Source organism: Fringilla coelebs (assembly GCF_963513975.1).
Source record: "Fringilla coelebs genome assembly, chromosome: 3".
In the NCBI taxonomy this organism is placed as follows: domain Eukaryota; kingdom Metazoa; phylum Chordata; class Aves; order Passeriformes; family Fringillidae; genus Fringilla; species Fringilla coelebs.
The window spans coordinates 53,582,996-53,609,103 of record NC_140030.1 but is presented as its reverse complement, the minus strand read 5'-3'; the positions used below and the strand labels follow the sequence as shown (position 1 = coordinate 53,609,103).

At 39.8% G+C, this 26,108-nt stretch overlaps 1 protein-coding gene across 1 annotated transcript; it reads right to left on the bottom strand.

Moving 5' to 3' along the window:
- Positions 1 to 5,577: 5,577 nt before the first annotated feature.
- LOC311151883 (protein LEG1 homolog) lies at positions 5,578 to 17,939 on the bottom strand (the record flags this gene model as incomplete). The annotated part of the gene is made up of 6 exons (XM_084202590.1): positions 5,578 to 5,705; positions 8,345 to 8,583; positions 9,031 to 9,164; positions 10,256 to 10,440; positions 13,610 to 13,696; positions 17,618 to 17,939. The coding sequence occupies 6 exons, from the start codon at positions 17,937 to 17,939 to the stop codon at positions 5,578 to 5,580; spliced, it is 1,095 nt and encodes a 364-aa protein (XP_084058716.1).
- Between the last annotated feature and the right edge of the window lie 8,169 nt (positions 17,940 to 26,108).

Below are 26,108 nucleotides of genomic sequence, written 5' to 3'. Positions count from 1 at the left end.
AGGGGAGGAAGGAGACATGAAGAAAGATCCTAATAAAAGGTTTGTGTTCCGTATTAAAGACTTAATAAGCATTGTGGTTCCCTTATGGCATACAGATGACCACAGTGATTTCATACTGTTTGCTAATACATGTTTGACAAAGCTATAATGTCATGGCAATCCTTGAGGGACATGGTTATCACTCCCAGACATTAATGCTCAAGAAGACTGCATTCAGGAAGGGAAAGCCATTTTCAGCTGAACACAGACCACAATTGCTATGCCTGAAGAGAATACAAGTGTATTTAAATAATAAGATATTTGCTTTGCAAAAGATTGGCATAAGCTTTTGCACAGACTTGTTAGCTTAAAGGCTTATCTCTTTTAATGCTAAGAAGTATTTCCAGTGAGTTCTCACTGAGGACCTGATCAGAAGCAGCTGTTTCCACAGCACTCCATGTGTGCATAAGCCTTTAGTGAGACAGAATTTTCTGTTTGGATGATCAACATGCACATTTTTTTATATATCCATCCTTTGTGCATGGTAAGATAAGAAGAATCTTCTCCCTGCATTCTTCTTTAAACCCCAAAACACTTTTGTTTAAATGACACATGTCACAGGAACACTTACCTTCCACAATGCTCCCAATAAGAAGCCACTGTTTATTCACTTAACACATATTATATCTTTCCTACCCCTTCTAAGACTGCCCAGGTGTTTTACTTACATTTTTAGACTTTGATGCACCTTTACCATGTAAATTCTCAACTTCCTGACACCATGTTAAAACTGATAGTCTCTGAAGAGAATGTTCTCTTGCTTCTACGTCATGTTTTAGTGGCAGGTTTTGCTGTTTGTTTGTTTTTTTAGTTTTCCTCCTTTGTTTTCTTAATGCATCTGTGTGCTGGGAGTGTTCTTATGCTTTGCAATAATAAATCTCTTTGATAAACTTACTCAGTATCTTTTCTTGGGTTTTTGTATTTTCTAAGATAACCTTTCACAACTCTTTTTCTCTGAAACTGATAAACCATGTGGGCCTGATGTAAGTGCAGACTGCCAGCTGCTGGCAGGCCGAGTCGAAGGAGAGATTATCCTGCCTTTGCCTGGCATTTGCTTCTCTTGCCCCAGTCCACTGCTGCCAGCTCTGTCCAGAGTGGGGGTACCAGGATGGATACCTCAGTCTGACCACTTTAATTTTCTCATGCAACTTTAAATCCCTCATATTTGTTAACATTTGGGTGTATGTGGGAACATTTGCATGGTGTGTCAAGGGGCTGATTCCACCAGGATCTAAGAAATGCCGGTACATCCATGTGCCTTATCCCCATGTCTCTGTGGCCTGAGGCTCTAGATGCAGCAAGTGCTGGTAACTAGAGGCTCAGGCCAGCCTCAGAAAGCAATACCTCTTCCCAGGGCAGCCTCAGACATTATGATCTTCCTTTCTTGCAAATACACCACCCTTCTGTAATTCCTCTGGTTCTCGTGGTGCAGAGGAAGGATCTGAGCGGGGCTCAGGATTGCCCCGCACCGGGCACTGCAGCTACTTTGTCAGCAAAAAGACTCTTTTCCTTTTCCCCTCTTATTTCAGCTGCCTGCTCTCTTAGGTTCAGTGATCACATCTGTTCATTTTTTGGGACCTAATGACACACAAAAGGCGAGGTAGAAAGAGCCTTTCATTCCTAAATGACTTTACTAGTCCAGAAGCCTGGTTTATACTGCCACTATCTGTCCACCATACCTGCTGCAGCCCTTTCCTGCAAACACACACACAAACAGTTCATGCAAATTTTCCCACAGCTACTAACAGTTTGCAGAAGGAAGTGAGAGACATTAAGGGTTTTTATTGCTCTTTCTGTCCTGGAGAGTTCAATTAGACATTAATCAGTTAAAAAACATTTTTACATTATCATGTTTTTTCTGCCCATGCTTTAAGTAGGTATAAATGTCTTCTAACAAATGTTTCTATTATTCTGCCTCCATTCCTCATCCTCTGAACCCCATTTTGAGCTGCTGTCAATGCTTCCTAACCAAGCAGCCCTTTCCAGCTGGTGCAGTCAGGCAGGTCTGCAGCCCCAGGCTCCCCAACACCCTCCTAGGGATCCTTGACAGCCCCTGCCTGCAGCAGTTTGTGCCATGCACGTTGTTCTCAAAACACCTCATGGCCATTGTGTCCCATTGTAAAAAAGAGAATTAAATCCATAATAAGCTTAGACTCAGATCTACAAGCATATTAATATTTTTAAATTATATTAAAACCCGAGAGGAAACATGATCCTCCTGAGGTCACTGAGTTTAAGGTGAAGGAAATGTTATAACAGGTCTCCATCATTTTGAATCTCACTGCCTTTGGTAGCAGGAACTGAAGGTCCACAGCCTCCAACACCCTGCTGATAGGGGCAGATAAAATGCCTTGGTCAGAGAAAGTAACTGAACAATTTGGGTTTGAGAAATGCAGAGGGTTTTTAATGCTGTGCACAACAGTTAGAATACTTAGGTTAGGTTAGTTTTGTTTCTATCTGTCAGAGTCCAAATCTACATCTTCTGCTTCCCTGCAAAACCTCCTATCTGCCACATTAGAGGCTGCCTTGGGCAAGAATGCTCTTTCCTCCACATTTGCCAGGTGAGATTTTTCCCACCAGAAAAAAAAAAACCATTTTATTATTCATTAGAGAGCGTAGGCTGGAAAGGAACGCCCAATTCTCCACAGATTAGGATCATAGGAAAGGGAAAACCTAGAAGTCCAATTCCTACTTGAAAGAAAAAAGATTTTTGGCATCTTTGCTAATGATCACCTTGGGTGTTTGCCCTGTAAGCTCTATGTCTTGATGCCTGAGAAAGCTAAAGAAGTGCCTGCTGACACCTGTCTGCCGTTCTGCAAAGACACAGGTACCTTTCCCAGAGAAGGACAAGGCTGCCACTCCCCCTATGGAAGAGCAGGTGGAGAGGTCAGCCCTCACGTATTTCTGTGATGTAAGTTTAGGACAGTATTTGGTAAGGCACAGCAGCTGTGTGCCCAGTTGCAAATATATGGACAAAGACAAGAATCTCACTTCAGAACATTCCTCAGAAACGTGATCACTCCTGCAGCAAAGGCACTGGAAACAGCACAGTGCTCAGGAATAAGGAGCTGAACTGACTAAAATGAGGTGTGGAGAGGGGACTGCACAGCATTCAGCACTATTGCCCAAGTTTTGAGGATGGACAGGCTCGTTTCTGGTGTGTTTATGTTTTCCAAGTTCTTCCTTTATCATGTACCACATTTCATTTCTAAATTTCCCTTCTTCACGCCCAAACCTTGTTTGTTCCAATCCCCTTAGGCTTGCTCTTTGCGAATGTGTGTACAGAAGTTTAACTCCCTGTCTTTCCAAAGCCAGCTGTGTCTTTGCTTATTTTAAACACCACCTCTGTCAAATAAGAAGTAGCCCTACTTAATGCCAGCCATTCCTCATTAGAAAGACCACACATGTAAAAGGCACGAGAAGAGAGCAGCAAACCCCAGACTAATGCTGAGCAGGAAAAACCTTTATGCTTTGTGAGCTCTTCTCGCTGGGCAAACCCCTGCTTAGGGAGTCATCAGCTTTTGCTATCTCTCATTAGCAAGCAGCCTCCTTCACTGCTCTCCCATTCCTCTCCAAAGCCATCCTACCACACCTCTACAGCTTTCTCTTGATGCTTTTCTCTCTGTTTAGTTTCTGATACTCAGAAGGTTTCCTGTGAGTATGCAGCTATTCTATTTCAAGATAACTGGCTCTACTCTACTTGTAAGGGTCCCCCATCTCATATTTTGTCTAAACTTTTACACATTCCTCAGCTTCCACAGAGAAATCACTGGCCAATTTCTAAAATCTTTACCTGACTGGTTGTCTTGTTGGGTTAGGACAAAGTGTATGAAATACATAAAAGCTTGATGCTGTATTAAGAAAAATGACTCTTTTTCAAAATTCAGAACTATTTCCTAATGTTTCATAAATTCAGGTAAGGAGTAAATTGCTTTTTAAAAATGCGTTTTATAAATACTCCCTCGAGTGCAGCAGAGTGCAGTTCAAAAGTTTGTATTAATGGCTCTTTTTGTTTTCTCAAAGCGTACCTTAAGTTCAATCTAAGTTAACTCCAGAAAAGGTCAAAAAAATGTTTCTAACTTTGCTGGAGCAAAGGAGCAAAACTAACTTAATATTTAGCAGCTGGCAGCTGTGGTGATACTTTTGGATTATATCTAAAGTCTGCTGGAATCTAATTACTGTGATCTATGAACCAGGTAATTAAGGTAAAAACTCCCACATTTTCTTATACCTCATTAATGTATTTCCTTTGAAAATTGTTAGCTAATGATGGTACATTAAGAGTTTATCCATTACATGACAATGAATAATTAACACCTTTGTCCTGGGACATTAAAGGACAGAATGGTGTTTAACTGCTCAATGTGACGATAATTATTTCTTAATTTACAGCACAAATATCATGCAGGTTTGGGGAGAAAGGACAAATCAGACTGGGAAAATGGAATGGAAAGAAGTTACTTCTTTTCATAGAATTGCAGAAGGATTTGGATTGGAAGGGACCTGAAAGATCATCTACTTCCAAGCCAGCTGCTGTGGGCAAAGACATCTTTTGTTCATTTCCTTCTTTACCAAGAAACTTCAAGCCCTGTCTGTATGCAAGACCCCTGACTCACCTCCCCATAACTTCTGCTTTCAAGTTATAACCGATTCCAAATCTGTGTTATTGCCCCAAAAACTGGGATCAACTCTTGGGTCTGAGTGTTCCAGGCATTGGGAGTGCAAACACTGCAAATACAGCTTTTCCTCAGTAACCAAATCCAACGTTATATGACACACTGCAACAAGTGGATTGGACATGGGGGAATGGAAAAGCAACCTGTGGTTGTACAGCGCATACAATCACATAAATTCATATATAGATCAAAGTTTTCTTGAAGAAAGTGAAATGAATCAAGTACAAGAAATCTCTGTTGTCATGTAAAACCTTCAGGACTGCTTGAGACTGGCTCTGCTCAACCATGTACTTGTTGCAAAACAGCATAGCAAGGGAATCTATCTGTACTCAAGTACCTAATCTGAAAAGCCTGAAAGCTTCCAGTTTGATTGCAGTTGCTCTGCAAAATAACGGCTTCGGTGGGAAACAGTCAAGGGGCTGCTTTTAGACCAGAGCTTCAAAAAAAAGTTTCTCATGGTCATCTGTTAGACCATCAAGTAATTACATATCTAGTGGAATTCCTGCCTACAGGGGAAAAAATTAGTCTGAAACAGAATATATTTTGCCTGCTTTTAATTTTGTCTCCAATTATGGTACATTATTTATAAAGCCACAAAAAGTAGTAAAGTAAGATTTTTCTGCGAGGTTTTTCTATTTGTAAGGAACTAAGTTAAAGAAATGAGATAACGAGGAAAATTAAGGTTAAAAATATCCATTCCATATGAGAGAGACATGCATGGCTACTCAGGAAATCCTGCTGTAAGAAATTACCAAGGCCAGACTACCAGATAAGTGTCCACTAAAAGATTAAATCAATCCACCCTGGAACCTCTTCTTCTCGAGGAACTGGGAACTTTCAAATCATCTCCTTCCCAATAATTCTAAATCCCTATTAGGTCGAGCAGTTCGGGCTTCTGGCTCAAAGGCAAGCTTTCAATCAGTTCTCGGCCCACTCTTCTTCCCGCTTCGGTGGACATAGCCTTTTGCCAGAGCTTCAGCAGCAATCCTCCTTGGAAAGAAACACAACATGACATCGTCACATGTCGCGGTGAGGGAAGTCTTGGACTCTTAATGTGAGAATCAGCAAGCTCCAAATTTATTGATAAGCAACAGACTTTTATACACAACAAGTAATAAGCTCATGCATATTCTGTAAGCTAAGCAATCTATTGGTTATACTACAGTATCAGCTCTTCCTCATTCTTGAGAACTTACATTTCTGCTTCTCACCTCTCATCTTCATTACTGTTATGGTACCATAGCTACGCTCAAGGACACAAGTTCTTGCAGGTGCAGAAACTCAGATTAGCAGGGTTGGGTACTTTCTCAGTCCTTGGTCATCTAACAAAAGTGTGTCAGAGTGACCTCTACCCTGTAGCCGTTCCTCCACAGTCACATTAGCATGGAGCGCATGCAGCCCGCAGCATACCAGGGACCAAGCGCGCCTCTGGCAACAAGCACTGGACCCTCTCCCGGGACAGAGAAATGTAGACAAAGCTGGAGCTTGCCGATGGGGTGATAATTGCCTACAAAAAGCATTCGTTCAGCTCAGGATCCTTTGTATTGACAGACAACGGGGCTTGCCCCCTTGTCACCAGTGTTGCAGGTCGAAATGATGGAAGGCTTGTGGGAAGGTCTTTGTCTGCTCTGGCACATTGCTCCATGGTTTATGGAGCAGTAGCTTGGGAGTTATAGTCAGGCCTGTGTTCATTTTCTCTCTAAAACAAAGAGTGTTCACTTTCTGCCAGCTAAGACTTCAAGCTAAAGAAGCAAATGACCCAAATACTTTTGTCAGGTGATAAGCAGCAGCCCTCTAGGACGTGTGGCTTGGCCAACGCAGCCTAGCATCAGCACCGGTTTGCAGGATAGTCACTGCCTACTCCTCACCCCAGCTCATCTTTGGAGTGGATAGAGGGGAAACGTGAGGGTAAAAATGTCTAGTGTAAGAAGAATTTATTCTCCTCCTGTTCTGCCTTTGGGTAAAAAGCTGATCTGACAGCCCATAGGTAGGAAAGCTTTAGAAGCAGCACAACTCATTACAGCTCCTGCTGGAATAGCAGGGGCAACTGAACGAAAATAAAGAGTAATCAAACTCTGAATCAAGAAATCAAGTCTCACTCCAGGTTGGACAGGGTCCCATCCTAAGAGGTAGTAAGACTCTCTATCTGCTGCTGAAGTTTGCAGTACCAGGAGAGACCCTGTCTCTCACAGGATGTATTTAATAGCACCCACAAAACCAGTATATTTTGTCACCTGTGTTCTGTAGCACTAAGGTAGGGTCTTTCAGGTCCCTGCTGAGGCTATAGATTTAGATGCAGTCAAATTTATTTTAAAGCTCCTTTTTCTGATCTGCAAATCAGTTACAGGCTTAATTAGGTGGCATTTAATTCTCAGCTAAACCTTAGAGCAAAGTCAGGGAAATCTCTCCCCTGCAAAGCAAGGGATTTCAGCTATGGGATTCATTATGGCTGCACCTGCATGAAGCTTATCTCTCTCTCTCCTTCCATTTATGATGTTCAACATCCATACATCCTTCCCTCTCTCCCTGCAGTGCTGGCCTCACCTGATGTGCTACCCTGGTGCTCTCAACCCCCCTTCCTGTCCTTCTGGTCATGCTTTTCCTTGCTGTTTCTTGCTGCTTCTTGCCATACCTCCCTTCTTGGAGGTATGTCAAGAAACCCTGAACTTTGTCATAGGCTGCCAAGCAAGCAATAGATCTGTTCAGACCCTTATTCAGATTTCAAAAATAATGCTGTGTGGAAATTGTGAGGGAAGCACTCTGTGATGCGAAGATGCTCTCTTGTAGCACTGAATAGCTTTATTCCACAACTTTTTCAGCTTTAAATCCAACTGGTGAGAGAATTTTCAGTGAAATGTACAGACAGAAGAGGATCACAAGTGCCATAGCTTGGCATGCCAATTTTTCAGGGTGTTTTTACATTCTATTTTAATTTAAAGATTCAAAATAACTTTGCTTCATAAAGGTGTAACAAAAATAGCCAGCCCAAAAGTATCTGTGAAAGAACTGAATCCCCAGGAGAGTGTAATTCTGTGTTGCACCACTGGATGGTGATGTACGACTTATATTGCTGAGCACGATAAAGTCAGCACTGACTAAGGATAGTTTTGCTGGCACAGATCTCTGTTAAATCAAAGACCGAGAGAAAACCAAAAACTGAAAGCAGAACACTTCTGGTCACAAAAACTGTTGCTCATGATAATTTAGTTTTTGTTTGTTTGTTCAACTGGCATAATAATTTGGTTTTTGTTTGTTTTGTTTGTTCAACTGGCATAATAATTTCATTTACAGTTATAACGGTGTCAGATTCAACCAGTGAAACACAAAAAAAAGTCTCTGTTTTTAAATTTCCTGTGAAAACCAGGAATAGAAAGATCATCTGCTCCCATAATGTTTTGGGTTTTTTTCTCACTGAAATCCCTCATATTGTCAGTGCTACCCCACTAGCATTTGCTCTCTGGTGTGTTGTTTGCTTATGGTTGTATTTTAATTGTTTTACTGTTAATCTCTAAGATGTGTTTATACTACTTTATATCAAACATTCACTGTATTCATATGGAGAAAGGTATGTAGAGAGAACAAGATATTAATATTTATGGACAACAGACATCTGTAGGTCAGGCTCATACCTGTTATTTTATTTACTTTGTGAAGAGCTCTCAGTGACACCAGGACCTCATTTTGCCCTGGACTGAAGTCACTAATGGATGGGAGGACATCCCCTTCAACAAGCATCCTCTGGGGCAGGAAAGCCTGGAAGGTGTTTGTGGTCAGTAAGTCTGTACTGAAGTGTGTGGCAGCAATGAAATCTACGGCATTAGCCCAGTCTGCACCAAAATTTGCTTCTGGATCAGAGAGATATTTTAAGCTGAAAGAGAAGAAAAAAAAATGCAGCAGATAACTGAATTCTCCTGTAGAACACACCAGTTGATAATTTATCCCAAAGTTTTTTGTTCAGTATGAAATTATGAGTGGCCTCAGTGCCACAGTGACTTGAAGCCTCCTTAAGTACTCTATACCCAATTTCTTCTGGCAACCCTGCCTCTTCCCAGATTAAACACAGCTCCTGAACCAGGCCCTGGTTCCCAGAGGGGAACCAGCATCTCATTTTAAGCCCAGAGCCTGACTGGTCATGGCAGTTTGGGCATCCATCTCTCGCTGGCCATCCCACACTGAGAGAGAGGAAGGAAGAGCAGAGCCTATGGAGTAGATGCCTAAGGTACCCAGGCTCATGCAGACTTTGTTAGGATGCCATCCTTCCAAAGAGGCCTGCAGGTGGAAAGATGCTCCATGGACACCACTTTATTGCCCTTACCTGTCGTGGAATTTGGGGAGTGCATAGGCAATGGAGGAGGTGTGTGCCTTCCACATGAGGCCAAGGGCATCGTCCAGTTTGAAGGAGGAGAGGCTGGCAGAGCTCACAGCTTTGTGTTCTGTGGATAACAGATACTGCAGCAACAGGGAGCAAAAAGGGCAGAGAAGGTGAGAGGAGGTTTAAACCCAATTCTTATTTTTTTATATTAGCACATACCTCACAAAATAATAAGCTAAAGGAAATTGCATTTGAATAGTTAGTAATAGTTGCTGTTCTTTGACTTCAACATTGCAAGGGTTTTATTCACATAATTTTGGTATTTGGTTACAAAAATTCCATGGACTTTTGTATCTGAGTGCCATGGAATATTCAGTATTAAAATAGGCAACTCCTAATTATCTTTAAAAATTATCTATCTTCTTTTAACCACAACTTTCTGAAGATTTTCAGAAAAAGAAGAAAATTATCCTTGTTAACATTATAGTTATCTGAGGAGTAGATATTTTACAATAACTTCTGAAACATGATGCATGGGAAAAATGATCTTATGAAGACAAATCCAGTCTTACTCCTAAACATCTACTTTCACTCAAGGGGGACTTACAGTTTAACATTCCTGCTCATTATCAGTTATTTGACTACCAATAAAAAATATTGACTGCAGTAGTCTAGCTATAAAAAATAGCTATTAAATCTATGAAGTAAGAAATATTGTTGTTTTTGGGACTAGAGAACAGCTGAATGAGGAGGAAAGAGAATATCTCCTTGCATAAATAGGTGTAGTTCTGAATGATGTTTCAGCATTTTCAAGTTTTAGATGTTTAAAGAAATAAACAGACCTTATAAAACCAACCAAAGGCCACTTTTTAAGGGCTGTGTTCCATCTCACAGACTTATTTTGCATTGCTAACATAAGCAGTATTGGAAGAATACAAATATAATTGGAAGAATACAAATATAATACAAAACAGTGTCTTGGAACAGAGGACAAAATACAGAACTGTCTCAAAGGAAGAGAAAAATTCCATAATGTTTAAAAATCCTGTCCTACTTATTTCTGACTCACTGTATGTTATGCTTTCCATTTTTCCTGCTTGTTAGTTTTACATGAAGCTGCTATTGAAAACAAACTGAGCTCCCTGAATTGTAAAAATGACAGTAATAATAGTTTTTAAAGCTAATATTTTGTTATAATTTCTAAACATATTAAAAAAAAAACATTTACTTCAAAAAAGGCCTTCCAGTCATCCATGAGCTTGGGCATGCGAGACCAGCAGTCTTTAACGCTGTAACAGAAATCATCTTTTTGCTCCTCTGGTGGCAATATTTCTATCTCATATGGCAGCTGCCCAAAGAGACCAGCCTCCACTGCCCCCAGAAAGGGTATAATAGACAGATAGTAATTCATACCTGTAACAATAATTAAAAGGCAGCAGCTGTTAATCACAAGCAAATAAGAAATTCCAACACAGGAAAATAAACTCTATCCCACACCAAATACAACTGTTTCAAATTGCCACAAATACAGGTCTGTTCAGCAGTGGAATATATGTACTGAAATGTAATAAAGATGACACTTGTATTGATTTAGATATGATTTGTAGTGTTCATTTATGCATTGTCCTTTAAGAGCCTTGTATGAGCTTCCACTGTGTTTTACTTTGCAGGAAAGGAAAAAAGCTAGTGTTAAAAACTTAGACTTTTGTAGGCTGTCATGGACAGGACAAGAAAAGTCTCTCAAATATTAATTGCAAACTAAGTGTAGAAAGACTAAGAGGTATTCCACGAGTATTGCTATTAAAAATCCCTCTTCTATGTACTCTATACCTATGAGAAAGGAAACTGTGATATTTTACTGAAAAATAATAATTTTGCTTTTAAAAAATATTTCACTCACCGAAAATTACTTGGATATTATCTCAGTTAATCTGTTTAGATTTATTTTATGATGATGGCTTTCTTTGGTCTGATGTGTAAGTTGGAGCAGTCAGACCCAGAATGTAGGAAACTCAGGCTCAGCTCTCACTGGTGCCAAATCTTGTCCCCAGTGAGAGTGCCCACAGGGCTATTTGATATTCCTCTCTTGAAAGGAGAATCTGAAGTTCTCCTCTTTATTGTGTCCCCTCTGTAGAAATGAAGTTTAATAGTTTTGAGTGAAGAAAACCCTGGGGATCTGTTGTTCTCCCTCTTGGGTGGGCACCTCTGGGTTGCTATGCTGAGAAGTCATTTGCCCATGCATGGTTTCAGGGACACAAACTGCACTGATGTTTTGTACAAAATCCCAGCAGTGAGGACCAAAATCATCAAAACCTGAACACGTACCATGTACCCATGTCCTCCTAATGGGAAGCCATTGTTCCACCTTATGGGAAAAGATCACAAAACAAAGTTCAGCAGGGACTGGGTCTGCACACCTTAGGAGCAGGGATACTGGGGGAACTCAGTGTATTGCTCTAAGCATGAGATGATAAAAGAGGACGGAGCAGCACGGAGGTGCTGCGGTCATGGTCTGTCGAAATTGATGCAGATAGGAAACAAAGGATGGAGCAACACAGTGGTGTTGTGGTTATGCTCCACTGAAAACATGCAGCTAGCAGGAACTAAGCCATAGGAATAATCCAGATGGTAACCAGAAGCTGGCCTTTGCTTCATTAGCTCGACAATATGTCTTGCTTTTCACACTGTACATATACTAATGACTCAAGCACCACATCAGCGTGAAATGTCACCAACTGGAACTTAACCTTTTCTCAATAAAATATAAATCTAGCTAAAGTGGGGAGGGAGATCAGAGAAGACTCCATCATAACTTCTGGGATCAGTCAACAGGCTGAACTTGTCTTCTTCCCCCAAAGGGATGCCTATTGGGTAAGAACCTCATTCTGTGCAAGCTGAATTATACTCTCTAGCTAGCTTTAATTGGTGATTAGAATTGGTCAATATATTGCTTCAAATTAATTTTTGCAATCAGTTACTGTCAACAGCAATCTCTGAACCTTAACCTGTCACAGTGTTTGATATCAGTGTGTTTGTTAATAAAGTGTGTTATTCAGTACACTGTTTAGTGTCAGTCCTTCAAAGGCACTAAGGGAGGAGTGGCCAGAAGCAGGTAACATAATTGACAAAAGTGGAAATATCTACCAGCTCCAAGTAGGAACATTGTTGGTGTGTGACCCTAAATGGGTTGGTCAAACCATGCTCCAGTAGAGCAGACTGTTTGGTGGGGTCCCATAATGGGACACTGACAGGCTGGTCAGGCACAAGGGTTTCAACTTCCCTGGGGGTGCTGATGGAACAAATATAAAGGGTTATATATAAAGAGAAACCCCTTGTCTCGTGTGATACAGCTCCTAAATGTAGACCTGGTTGGGAATTCAGGAGAAAATGTCTGGCCAGTAAGAAGAGCAAAGGAAAACTCTCAAGTGATGAGAAAACAGTGATTCACTGAGACTTATTGCTGAACTAGCTCTTGCTTCTTGTTCATTATTTTCATGAGAAGTATTGAAACCTTGATCTCACATCACAAAGTGCTTATGTTCTTTTAAGTGTTCTTGCCTATATTTGCACCTGCTTGGGTGACTTAGAGGGCATAAATCAATGCAGGACAGGACTATACTAAATATTATTCTGGGCAAAGAGACTGATGTTCTTAAGTAGGTAGTATCCCATACAGCTGAGGTATATTAAATGTGAGTTTCTGGTTTAAACTCATTCCTGGTTTCATGTGACTGCTTGTGCCAGAGAGGGCTGCTCTGAAGGTCAGCTGAAAGCTTTCATATCCTCAGAACACTGAGAGACATTTCCAAGCAGTCTCAAAGACTCTTTGCATGTTCTTGCTTCAATAGGGTAAATCAAAGCTGAGTTTATACATTTTCAAGAAGCAACAAAATGGATATCAGGCAACATGCAATACTTAGAGGTAAATGAAGAGCAGGAATTCAAACACTGAGAAAGTAAAAGTGGTAGATTCTATTCCAGGAAGGTCCCCTTCTTGCAAAGGGCTATGCAGTGACTCTTTTTACTTGGCACTCGCAGAGCACTAGTGCTATCCAAACACAGAGAGGGAAAACCAAAGCTGAAGTGAGTACCACAGTCAGTTTTACCCTAGATTTACATTTAAATTTTACCTATGCTTATGTCTTTGCTCACTGAAGATATATGTATTTGAACTGCTGATTCACAGGCAGAAGATTAATCCAAATGTCTGGCAGGAAAGGGACAGAGCTGCTTGCTCAAACCTACTGACAGGTCTGGGGAAAAGGGGAACTTACAACAGGACATCAAGGAGGCTGAGGGAGCAAGGGATAGAAGTGATGGAGGGAAAACATGCTAAGGGAAAAAGAACCAAGGATAGTATAAGAGCCACAAAGATTTCTGCTTGACATTTTCTCACAAAGTTTTAGTTTGAAGTGCAAGCATCTAAACTGAAGAAATCTGCTCTGGACTAATCATAGACTGCAGATATCTACAAATATCTACAAATATATATACCTGTCATAATGCTTCCCACATATTTTCAGATGGCCTTCAAGGGCACTAATTTAGTTTGGAGAAGAACAGTGTGACAGCATATACTTACAGGACCACCAGCTTCTTACAGATTGGCACAGAAGCTCTCCATTTTCATAGCCACAGGAAGTCGCACCAGAAGGATCTGCTAATCTACCTGAATGAATCAAATGAAATAATACAACAAATACTTCTCAAACTTGTCACACAAGAAATCCCACTGAGATGAAAAAAAATATTAAGGAATAAAGCATGCAGAGTTTTGGTTAGAGAAACCAAACAATCACTGTTGCTTTGCTTCATAAACTAATGTCCTAGAGTACTTGAGTTTCCCATTGCATAGCAATTTGATTGTGTTTTACATTTTGAGCTATCCCTCACTGTAAATGTATTCTGTGAATTTATTGAACTGTTTGAAATCAGGAGATCACAGTATTTTTAGTGAGAATTAAATATACATTCACACGCAGACATGAGCTCATGCATAGCTGAAGTATCATTTCTAATAGATGTAGAGCTGCTAGTTCAGGAGAGCTGCTTAACGAGCAAAATAGCACAAACTAAATGTACCAGTAATTGCCTCACCTAATTGGGTTGTGTGATACAGAATCACTTCCAGCTTAATCATGCAGACAAACGTAGCCTTACTGTGAAGCTAAGCATGCAAACATTGCTGTAACTAATTAGCAAAGTTTGCAAGCATCTGTTCTGTAGAAAACATGCAAGACATTTTGCAATTATTCATGAGAGAATATTTTCCTTTGAGTACATGGCATGAAGAAATAGCCTAAGTCCTAAAAGAATTCCCTACCTGTACATTAAGTGTTGTCATGCAGAGTGTCAGGAGGTCTGCTTTAAGTGCATGACATGCAATTACCATGGCCTTGTGCAACAACTTGAGCTATTCCAGAAGCTCCCAAACTGCCCTGCAGAGCACCTGCACTTTGACGAGTCAGCTGAATAATGGCAGTGTCATTTCTGTCAGATTAGAACTAAACCTCATTACCAAACCAAATTTTCTGATACTTACACTCAAGAAGAGGAGATGATCATGAACAATGTGCATACAAATTATCCCAATTATTCTCCCTAGATGACTGGGCAGAGCTTGTGCTTTGGGGCATGCTAGCTACTCAAACCTGCATCTTTCAGTAGCCAAGCACTGAGAACATGAACTTGCAATAATGAGGGTTGCAGTTCAACCCATTTTTTTTAAATTAAGATTATATTTTTTCATATTTACAGAAATATTCAATTTTTCAAGATTTTAGTTCAACAGACTGTCAACAAACAGGCAGCAATAGATCACTGGTGTGAAAAGGGGGTGAATGGGAAGGATAAAAGGCTAAGAAGAAAAAGACAAAACATTGCCTTGGTTAGATTTCCCAGGCAGTATCAGTGATAATTATAAGATATGTAAAAATTGGAGCTGGAAGCATTAACTGCTCTTACAGGTGTCCATACCATTTTTGTTGTCTCTGCTTCCTCCTATTCCTTGTGCTTAACACAATTGTCATTTCAGTCTTCATGTCTATCCAAGCTAATCTGTATTGACAGTGCCTCCCAGCTGGGTTATTGATGACTATGTGAAACCTCATCAGCAAGACTTCTCCACTTGTTTTTGTGGAAGTGTTGTTACTGAAAGTGCTAAATGTAGTTATTCTCATCTTGCTGATGAAGAACTCCTAGCACATCCTCCACTTAGCCATAGACTTCTGTTAGCAGCAGTTATCACTAAATTCTCCTTCAGGTGTTCCTTTACCAGATTTGCAGTTCCCTTGTTCTGTAAAAGGGAGTTAATGCATTTCTGAACTTTGAAAAAAACCCCAACATTTGTATGACGAAAGAAGATTTCAAATTAGCCTGACAGAATTTACCTTTGATTCACATAAACTGTGCTTTATCCCTTTTTCTATCTGGTTCCATGTCATTAACTATTCTTTCCTCTTTACTTATTCTAATGTCTTGTTTACTGCTGATATAAGACAAATAAATATATTTGTTCTTATCTCGTTTTTTCTTCTTAAGTACAGGCACAACCTTTCCTGCTCTTCAGACATACAATACCATGTGATTCTTAAACTTCTTGATCCTGTGTTTATACTTCTGTATGTGAAGTGGGGATAAAGTCTATCCTGTTTCCTCAGTTTCTGTAGGTAGGACTCTCAGTTTAGCTTTGCCTCCCAAGTGACAATTTCTGCTTCCCCAATCTCATTAGCTATGCTGTCTCAAGGTCCCTGTCTCTGCTGTAAATTTAGGCAAAATACTGATTTCATTTTATGTCCCTGAGTGGATTACCACAAATCTTTGTACCACTGTTATTAAGTAACAGCTTCACTTGTTCTTCATGGTTTATACAGAACCGTAACCATAAAAATATTCTCTCAGCAACATAACTTTCAGGACCGGACAGAACTGTTAATTCAACAAATTTTGTAACATTTTCAAAGTTCTGTTGTCTTGCACCATGAACTCAAATCTTGCTTTTGTTTGACCAAGCTTATTATGTTGATATACAAATGCTTCAGTCATTCATCACTAATCTATCCCACTGCCTATCTGGATTAGGTTTAGTCCTTGCTAACCCCACTGCTGTATGCACTAGAATTATGTTATTCTTTGTCCCTTATCCATCTATCCTTCAAATGCTCACAGTTTTTTTACTGCAAAACTACTTCCAGCTATGCAACACTTCTCCTTTTAGTATTTTTTTAACCTTCTGGTGATGTAAATTAAAAAATTTGTCTAAGTGTCAGTCCTATGACTCTTTAGCAGGTGACAGGACATCTTCACCTGTCTATGCAACCAGGGGCAAATCTTCCCCTCACAAACTATGTCCCTTGTCTCTACTTGGAAGTTGTCACTGCAACAAGGCGCATCCTCACTTTGTGGATGAGGCCATATTCCACAACTCCTCCTTTCCAGCAGGTCACCACTCAGCTGTAGCTGCTGCATCCAGTAGTCTTTGCCTCTGACACACATTGGGTCAATTCTCCTGCTGTACCAGCCATTCATTTCATTTGCTCTTCTTTTTGTCAACATAAAGAAGGGAAAGAGGAAAAAGCTTGCTAATCTCCAACCAAACTCTTTTTGTTGCTAGCTGTTTGCCAGCTAGTTGCCTGCTTGGATTTTGCTTACTGTCTTGCTTTCCTCATTTTGACTTAGGAGTAAATTTTGCATTAGGTGTGACTAAATGCTGGCAGCTCCCTTCACCACCAGGTGCAGGACCTCCATCTTCTCTCAAACCTACAGAGTGACCCAAACAACCATGTAACTACAGGCTACATCCAATAAAAAAAACAACAGGCACCCAGATGCATTTGTTTACCCCTGATAAGATATTTCAGGCTTAGCCTTAAAGAACCTTTCACGTGTGTTTCTGTGTCTGCTCCCCTGGCAGGGACAAGAAAACCAGAATGACTGCCCCTAGAAAACAGTGAGCTTTTAGGGGACAAACCCTTAGAATCTGGGCATAATTTAAAACAAAACAAAACAAAATAACAACAACAAAAAAACCCCACAGACAAGCAAACAAATCCCCCCCCAACAAAGAGAAAAAACTTCAATTTTTGTAAAAAACATATTTAGAAAATAAGGAAGCTACTTCTAAGGTAATCATGAAGAATAAATGTAAATAATTTTCTTTATGTAAATAACTTTCAAATATGTCTTAGAACTAAAACTCAAACCACCTCTAGAAGCTTGTAACATTAACAAAAATAAAAGCCTATTAGTTAACAATTTAAGAACATCACTGTAGAATGCACGCCCTGCAATCTGTCTACATAAATTTAAGCAACTGGAAATGCCTTTAGAAAGATTTTTAGTTAGCTGAAATATTGCCCATCTATACCACAAATCTGGATTCTGACCTCTTCCTATAAGGAATTTTAATAGCTATTTCTCAGCAGGGTAAGGGCGTTCACTCAGCATTTCTTTTCCAAATTGGCAGCTGTGTCAAAGTTTACACTGCCTGAGGCCATACTGGGCTTGTGAGGCAGAAACTTTGGAAAGGAAGCCTCTAAGCAGGTCTGGTAAACACTTTGCTAAGCCAGCATCTTAAGGAAATAATTCATACCTGTATGAAATTGCCAGCCATGCTGCAATGGCAATCCCCAGAGAATATTGCCACTGTTTTGGGGTCCAAAGGCATCAAAATATTTGGCTGAAGCACTTAGCAAGCTCTTATACACTCCCAGTCGGTCTTGATAGTTCCAAGCACTGATGACAATTTTGTTGTCTTTTACTGGGAAATCCAGCAGATTTTCAGGGGCCAGGTCCCACAGAGGGGGATAGAGATCTTCCCCAGTGACATCGTTTTCACTCTGTGCCGCGGCAGGCACAGGACTCAGGGTGACAGCCACTACAAGAAGAGCGTGTATGCCAAAGCAGGGCCACATTGTGAAGGCTTGTGACCCAGGGGATTGTGGCTGCAGGGCTTTTATTGGTAAAGGCAGGGCTGGACAAAAAGGCTGACTCAGACACACAAGCCTTTGTCACCTTTCCCTTTCCCAGCCGTGACCCTGAGTTGCCACTAGCAGCAGTGAGCCATGCTCTGTCCTCTCTGTGGGATATAGGGAGCACCAGCAGATGTTTAAGAGGAATCAATCTAATGAGAAAATGTCCAAATCCATGCTGTCCATGACATATGCATACACTTCCAAATGGTTGAGGTGCTGCAATACTGATTGCACAGTTGCAGTGTAAAACTTTCTGTGTCCATGTTTCTTACTGCTTCCCTTTCCCAGCCCAATTCCTTTGGGTAAGGAAGGGACAGCAGGGGCAGAGATCTCACTCAACACACACACAGGCTGTGGGTGAGGTACTCTGAGGAGGACTCCAGGCACTGACAAAAGAGTAGCAGTGACATCCCGCTGCTGCTGCCATTGTCAGCTTTGTCTTTTGGCCTTGGGACAACTGCCTGCAGCCTTCAGGTCATGAGTGTTGGGAGTAGCCAGACCAGCCTGTCTTCAGGCCACATAGCAGCTGGCGAGCTGTACTTTTAGCACTGGTTTGTCTTGTGTGGAAATGGTCATCATTATAAACTTCTAAGGTCTCCTATTAACACTCCACGATGCTGTAGACTCCAAAGGGAACACAAGGGCCATGCCTCCAGTGATAAAATTGGTGTTTAAGTCATATTCCAGCAAAAGTGAAACTGTCCAGCTGCCTTCATCTCACCTACTGTCAGGAATTCTAGGACTTTATCGTCCTCAGCTGCTTTTTCTCAGATAAGCAATGGTTGCAAAAGAACCCTCAGCAAACAGACACGTGGTTTGTTATCTCTGTAGTCTTTTATTTGCATGAGAAAAATTGCAAATGCTGCTTTTCTTTGAAGTAATTCTGTGAGTTTCGGTTGGGCTTTGTGTGCCTGAAGAACCTTCAACCCGTGGGTGGGAGCAAGTCAAAACTGGCTGCAAAAGTCTGATAGTAAATTCAAAAGAAATTTATCTCTTCAAAATTTTTCCATTTACTCTATTTATTAAGGAGACTTCTAATAAATAGCGGAATTTTTCAATGGTCACTTACTTTCAATGATTACTTACATTTTCAATGATCATTAAGTTTCAATAATAACTTTTTTGTCTGCTTGTCCTCAGGTGACTGAGAGAGAAACCCAAGTGATTTTGAAATACAGGGTTCAGCAGAGATTAACACAGATCTGATCATGCTGCCTTGCAGAAATTTTGAAAAATCAAGTTGTTCTTTCATTAACTTCTATGGATGGCATTTATCTAATCCAAATGTGGGCATTTTAACATTAACCTAGCTGTGTAGATTCCCCTGATAACAAAACAGAGAATCAGGCATATGCAGAATGTAACTCATTTAAAGCACGCCACTGAGAGATGTATTGTTCCTGACGGGCTGCAGAGGGAGTAGAAATTACAAGTTTACCTTTAAACATAGAAAAAATATTTTTAGATTAAATAAAATCAATATTCTTTCTACTACTTTTCTGAAATAACTTCTGATCTATATTCTGAAATAATAATTTCAGAAATGTTTTGAAATGTACATTTTTTTTCTTGAAATAAAGTATTCTATTAAATAATTCTGAGGACAAATGACAAAAACTGTGCTGATTTCATATATATACATATATACATATATACATATATACATATATACATATATACATATATACATATATACATATTAGTCTCTAATTGAGGCAATGGGCTGTAAGGCTCATCTAAAAAGGAGGGATGATAAAAGGCATCAGCTAAGGCACAAGATATATGGAGAAAACCTATGAAATAAAAAGCATAAGGCTTGTAATTGCACTAAGGCAATAATTTTATTCAGGAACACGAAGGAGTGAGTAAGAAAGGTTGGCTTTTTTTTTTACCATCACTGAAAGAAGGGTCCCAATTGGGAAGCTAAACTCCTGTTTTTCTTTAGTCAAAGGGGAGAGTTTGAGTTCTTCTAATGAAAGATACCAGACATTTGTATTACATGAGTGATTTTGCTTAAGGTACATAAGAAAAATAGTGGTGAATAAACACCTTCACTTTTTTTTATTTTGTAGAGATATCATATATTTATATCCTCATGGCAGATTACCTGGTGGGGAACTACTGGTTCCATGTTTGTGTGGAACTTTACTGTGCATGAAAAACTGTTCTCCTGCTCTGCCATCTAGAAAGGCAAACCCTACCAACACTAACCTAGACAGGCATGAAAATATTAATCTTTAGTGTAAATGCAAAACAACACTTTCTCAAAAGACTTATAATACAGAATTGGGATAAATTAATGCCATAATGCTTGCCTCTATCAAATAGCTCAATTTTTGAGCTATTTGATAGAAAAAAAATTGTGTTATATACTAAACAGGAAATGAACAAGAATACATCTACTTAGACAGACTGCTGAGTCCCTTCACTTTTTGAAATTTCAGCCTCTCACCTTATTATGGTAATAGAAGGACTTCAATAACCCAGTTAATCTTTAAAGAGCCAACAATAATTATTTATTGATATAATAAAAAATTCTTCCTGAAAAATATTATAATTCAGTTTATAGACCTTACTTCATTTTTTGCACCTATCTGTGTGTGCAAACAAGTTGCTGAAGATTCTGTAAGACCTTTAGGACAGCAGTTTTCCTTTGAGAAATACCTGAGCTGGTGTTTCCAGTTTGGAATCCAGTCCAGTTGGTTTGGCTGTCCTGAGGGGGAAGAGGGGAGGGTACATGTGATGTCAACTTGGCTTGAGTGGTGTTGGTGTTGGGTGTTGAGCCATAGCACCCCTCCAGGGATGCCAGCATTTTAATCAAGGGGGAGATTAAGGAAGATTATTAGTGATGTCAACACCTTTATTCACCACTCTGTTAGCAAGTACCCTACCAGTTACTCAGTAAGGATGTGTTCCCAGAGACATTGCAGCAGAGTCACATGCTGGAAAAGACTGCAGGATATGATGGGTGGTAATTTTAGGCCTGATACATAATTATCAAGTTTCAAGAGAGAATGCTGCAGTTTTCAAGTGGGCTACAGATTTTGCTTCAAGATAACTGCAGAAAAGCTAATAAGCATCAGTTAGATTAGTTGAGGTGACCACAAGAAGAAATGGCAGCCCTAAGCCCCCAAACTATCAAAACATAAGGTTCCTTAGTCCTTTTGGATACACTGAGGAAGGAACTGGAATGCCAGTAAGGAAAGGACATCAGTACTCCCAGGGGAATTAATTAATTCAAAATTGACACAGAGCTTTGCAGGTGAGAAACCTTTAGGTAAACTGGGGATATCATTATCCTTCAGCCACATAAAATAGCACTGAAAGGAAGGGCTTGCCCACTTCATTTTAGGGTTACAGTCCTAAGGGGAAGAATAATGAGATTTCATTTGTATGGGATATTGCTATGAGCCTCCCTATCCCATGGCACCTTGTTTCATGCCCTGACACTTGCACCAGAAATTGTGGGTGCCCCTTGTCTATGATCTGTTTCAGGGAAAAATTACTACACTGTAGCTAAAAGTATTCTTCATGTAATTAACTGAATAAGCTAAAAGCAGTGGATATATTTAAGTTTCTTACTACTCTCTGTTGTTATTGTTCACAGCTATTGCCCTGAACAGGCTTTCTATTTCTTTTGTCACAGGCCTTTAGTATTTGGCAGGGAGGATCTCTCTGACAGCAGTATCCACCAGCAAAACCCCTTAACAGGGCTGTAAAAGGGTTTATAAATTGCTGCTGGTGTTGCTGTGAGTAAAGGTCATCAGCCAAACCCTGTGGTCATGAGTGCAACCACTAATGCAGTAAGACACACTGTGGTAGGAGCATCAGGTGTCTGAGGGGAAATTACACTGTGTGTGTAGTGGATCTAGCAGAAGATGCTGCATCATCATATCCTGGCATCCTTGAAGCTAACATTTCTCACTCTATGGAAAACATCATTCTTGTGTCGTCTATTAATCCCATTCTCCCCTCTGCAAAAGCCTTCCTGTGTTCCTGGCTGATTTTTCCTCACCAAAAAGAGTAACCTGCATTAAAGATCCTGACAGATTCAGACTATAAATTGTAATTAATCAGCACACAGAGAAATGCCAGATTCATATCTGTGGTGGGATTTTACCATATGCAGTTTCTCTTTCCCAGAAAAAGCAGCATCCTTTCCATGAGGCTGGCTGGGTGGAAGTCTGGCTGGACAAATGGCTACAAAGGCAAATGCAAATCCAACATTTCCAGAGCTCCAGCTCATAATAGTAAAAGGAGATTAATTACCACCAAGGTAAAAATATGGATTGAGGAGCAAGCTACACTCAAGATGTGTAATGAGTACCTAGTGGTGTCCTAGGTGTACTTCCCAGATCACAGTGTTCCAGAGGAATCAAGACCATATTCAAATTCCCTGAACAGGCTTGCTTGCAGGACCAATGTTAAGATGTGTGTTTATATATATATATATATATATATATATATATATATATATATAAAAGAAAGAAACCAGACATTAAAAATATATTTATCAGACCCAAACCATAAAAATCTTAATTAACCCATGATCTTAATTTTCATAATGGTATTATGGAGGTATATTTATCTTAGAGGTTAGTTCAGATTATACCATAATCTTCACTGCTTTTTTTTTATCTTCAGCTTGAAGGTGAAGCTGATCATGGAGTCAGCTATCTGTAGAATTTAACACCTACAGCGTGGTCTTCAGCATCACCTCTTCAACACCTACCATAAAATACTGCAGGCTTATTTTCAGAGTGTGATGGAATTCATTCCACTGAGTCAGACTGTACAAAAGCTCCACTCACTGAAACACGTACTTGAAAGTTGATATAGCCAACATAGATACTCCTGAGAGCACCTGAGTTGTAAACACCTGTTTAATGGAGGAAGATGACAGTAAATTTTTAATATGATGTGTCTATTTTTCCGTAGAAATTGTTGTCAAATACAGCCCTAAGACTGCTTATGAAGCCAAGGAAATCTTTTGGCTGTCTGTTTATATATCACCAGGGAAAGAGTAAACTGCAACAAAAATTACTAGAATCACGTTGTGAGTGGGGTTTATTTTTCAATCTGTCTTTAATTATGCATTGATTTATAAGACAAATAAACTGAATCTTCACTTATAATTTTAGCATGACGTTTTAGTTAGATGAAAATGAGAATAACTAATTAGAAAAAAATCAGCATAATGGAAAAGATTCTTTTAAAGAAAGACACAAGTATCCAAAGCAGTAAATCTGTGGCTAGATGCTAGTGCCCAGATTTACTGGTGTGAAGTATGCAAAACGACTGCATCAATTAGAAACTTGGACCAAAACACCTTTTTTTTTTTGCCATTTCGAAGGAGTTAACAATTATTTCAGGGATTAAAATCAGCTCTTGAAGCTCAGAGACTGCAGAGAAAATTTTAAGGAGGCTGTCAACCATCTTCTTCCAGCTGCAGCCATTTTCCTTAGACTGAAAAATAAAAGGGAGGGGGAGGGGAGAAGCTTTCTTGCAAGAAAGGAAAGGAGAGGTAACAAAAAAATTTCTCAAAGAAATAGATTACTCTTCATTGTGTAAGCAGGAAAAATAAATTTTAGTACAAGACAACTGGAAAGAAATGTAGTAAAATAAAACATGAGGTATAAATTAGCCTCACATTTATTGCCTAATTTTGCTTCTGTCACGGGAAAGAATAACACTCTTGTTGTTTCTAATTGATATTCTGTGTTGGTATACAGCACACTATTTTGGTTCTGCTGTTCATTTGCAATGAGAGAAGAAATAAGGGTGATTTTCAAGAAAACCAGATTTCAGTCTCATTTAGAGAAGTCTGAATAACTCATGAAAAACAAATTCCGAACCGGTGTGATTAAACTTAAATGTATGTTCAACATATAATTGCTAAACCAAATAAGTCGTTTTTGAAACATAATTCAGGTACTATAAGCCCAGAAAAGGTGTGTAAGGAGCAAACACATGCATGGATAGGTGTTAAAAGACAGAAATGACTGGGTATTCACAGATGCTTGCACAACAAAGCTAACGTTGAAATGAGACCTAATGAGAGTATATGGAGAGATGTCATGTCACCAAGCTGAGAGATGACAGAAAACAAACATTTTTTCAAACAGAATACTTTTTTCTGGAAAACATGATAAATAATTCCATTGCCCAGTTTTTCATGCTTTTATTTCCCTTTACTTTTATTTCTCATTAGAGCACACCCCAAACTCCAGTACCTGGGTGCTCCTGAGAACTCTGCTTCTGAGATTTCTCACATGGCATGACTTCATACATACCAAGATCAATTCCATAATGCAAGTGTCCAATGCATAAAGAATCATGTGAAATTCATTTCCTGTATCTGACAGCCACCTGCTGATATACAGCAAATATAAATATGACTAAGCTCCACAAAGGCCACCAAGTTTGGGACCACAAAAAAATCCCTGAGACACACAGCTGGGCAGCTATTGCAGGGCAGGAATTTCTAGTCTGTTGTCCCAGGTCATCAAAAAATTAGGCCTTGGATCATCAAAAGGACGCAAGTGAAACACGTGTTTCATCTTAAATAGGTTTGAAAGGAATTCATTTAGCTCCCAGGTGTTCCTGTCAAACAAGAACCTCTGAGGACTCCCTGATTTCACTAGAAAAAATGTTCAGCTTCCCAAATATTCCTGGCCTGTTCTGAAGTGCCATTTCCTCAAATATGTGTGTCCCGTGACCTTACTCATATTGAGTCATACTTAATTGTCCCATTTAATTCTCGTCAAGAGGAGAAGGATAGCTTTCTTTGGTGATAAGGTATGCCTCCCTCAGCCACCCACCCAGCTGGCTGTCCTGCTCCTACATTGTTTTCCAGTATAACCCGTCTTTGTCTCCTCCCTGCCTGCACCAGCACTTGGGCCATGCTCTGTGGTCCTTGCAGGGAGCCACAATATGATGCTTGCTTACAGGGGATGGCATACCATGAGAAACCACCCAGCAGAAGAGCCTAGGGAGATGTGACCTGCATATTTTCTGCTGTTTGAGTGGCAAAGGAAGGTGCTGTGCTCCCTAGAAACAGAGGCTGCCTTTTCCAGAGTGATGAGACCTGTTGGGGATGCTCAGGAGTGTCATTGACACAGATACAAGAAAGTCTTGGGCTGTAGCCTGGATTGAAATGAGAGGCCAGGGGTACTGATGCCTTGTGAAGGCTGACCTAGAACAGAGGCTAGACAGAGTTAAAGAATAAAGTAGGGTTTTTTTAGGAGGCCTCAATGGATACACCTTGGCAGCACAAGAGAGCAGCCAGGGCTACACCCAGGATGAACCAAAAGGGTCACAAAAAGTGGACAATTGGTCACAGGGTCTCACACTTTTATAACTTCTGGTCCATTACCATATTGGAGTTAATTATCCAATTATAGCTTTAGCCCATGAAGTCCCATCCTTCTTTTTCTTTCTTCAGTCCACTATTTTTTATGCTCTTGGGCCTGAGATTTGGATCATTTGTCCTTGGTCCTCAGCTAGAGAAGGAATTGTTTTGTCTACCTACTCTGTGAAGAGAGCTTACTATCCTCTATTATAAAGCTCAGAAATACACATTAAAGCAGCACAGAATCTGAAAAATATAAAAGCTAAAACCTGAGGCATCAGTACTTTTTTCCCCTCTTTTTTTCTTTTTTTTTTTTTTTTTTAATATTAGATCTCTCTGCTGGATATTCTACACATAAAAACACAGTACACAGTTAATAAAAATCAATTTAAAATTTTGAAATATTAAGCTTTTAAGAAGGATAAGACAACTCACCTCCAGAAAAGTGAACCTAAACAGAGATGCTTTATAGAAGGCAGATTTCTGAAGTCTGTGATGTCCTCCTGGATTTCTATTGCATTTCCTTCAAAGTAATTTAATTAAAAATGCTTAGCCTTGGAGACAGCATATTTGGATTCCTGTTCAGATTGTCTTTTTTTGAACAAGTGCTTAAAAAATAAAGCATTCTAATTTATTTTGTCAAATTAGAGTGGGTACAGCAGGCTCTGATCCCGGGTTTTATATTAAATCCTTATATTAAAATCACACACCAAAATTCCATGGCTTAGCCTTATCTGCAAAAATACTTGCAAGAAAAT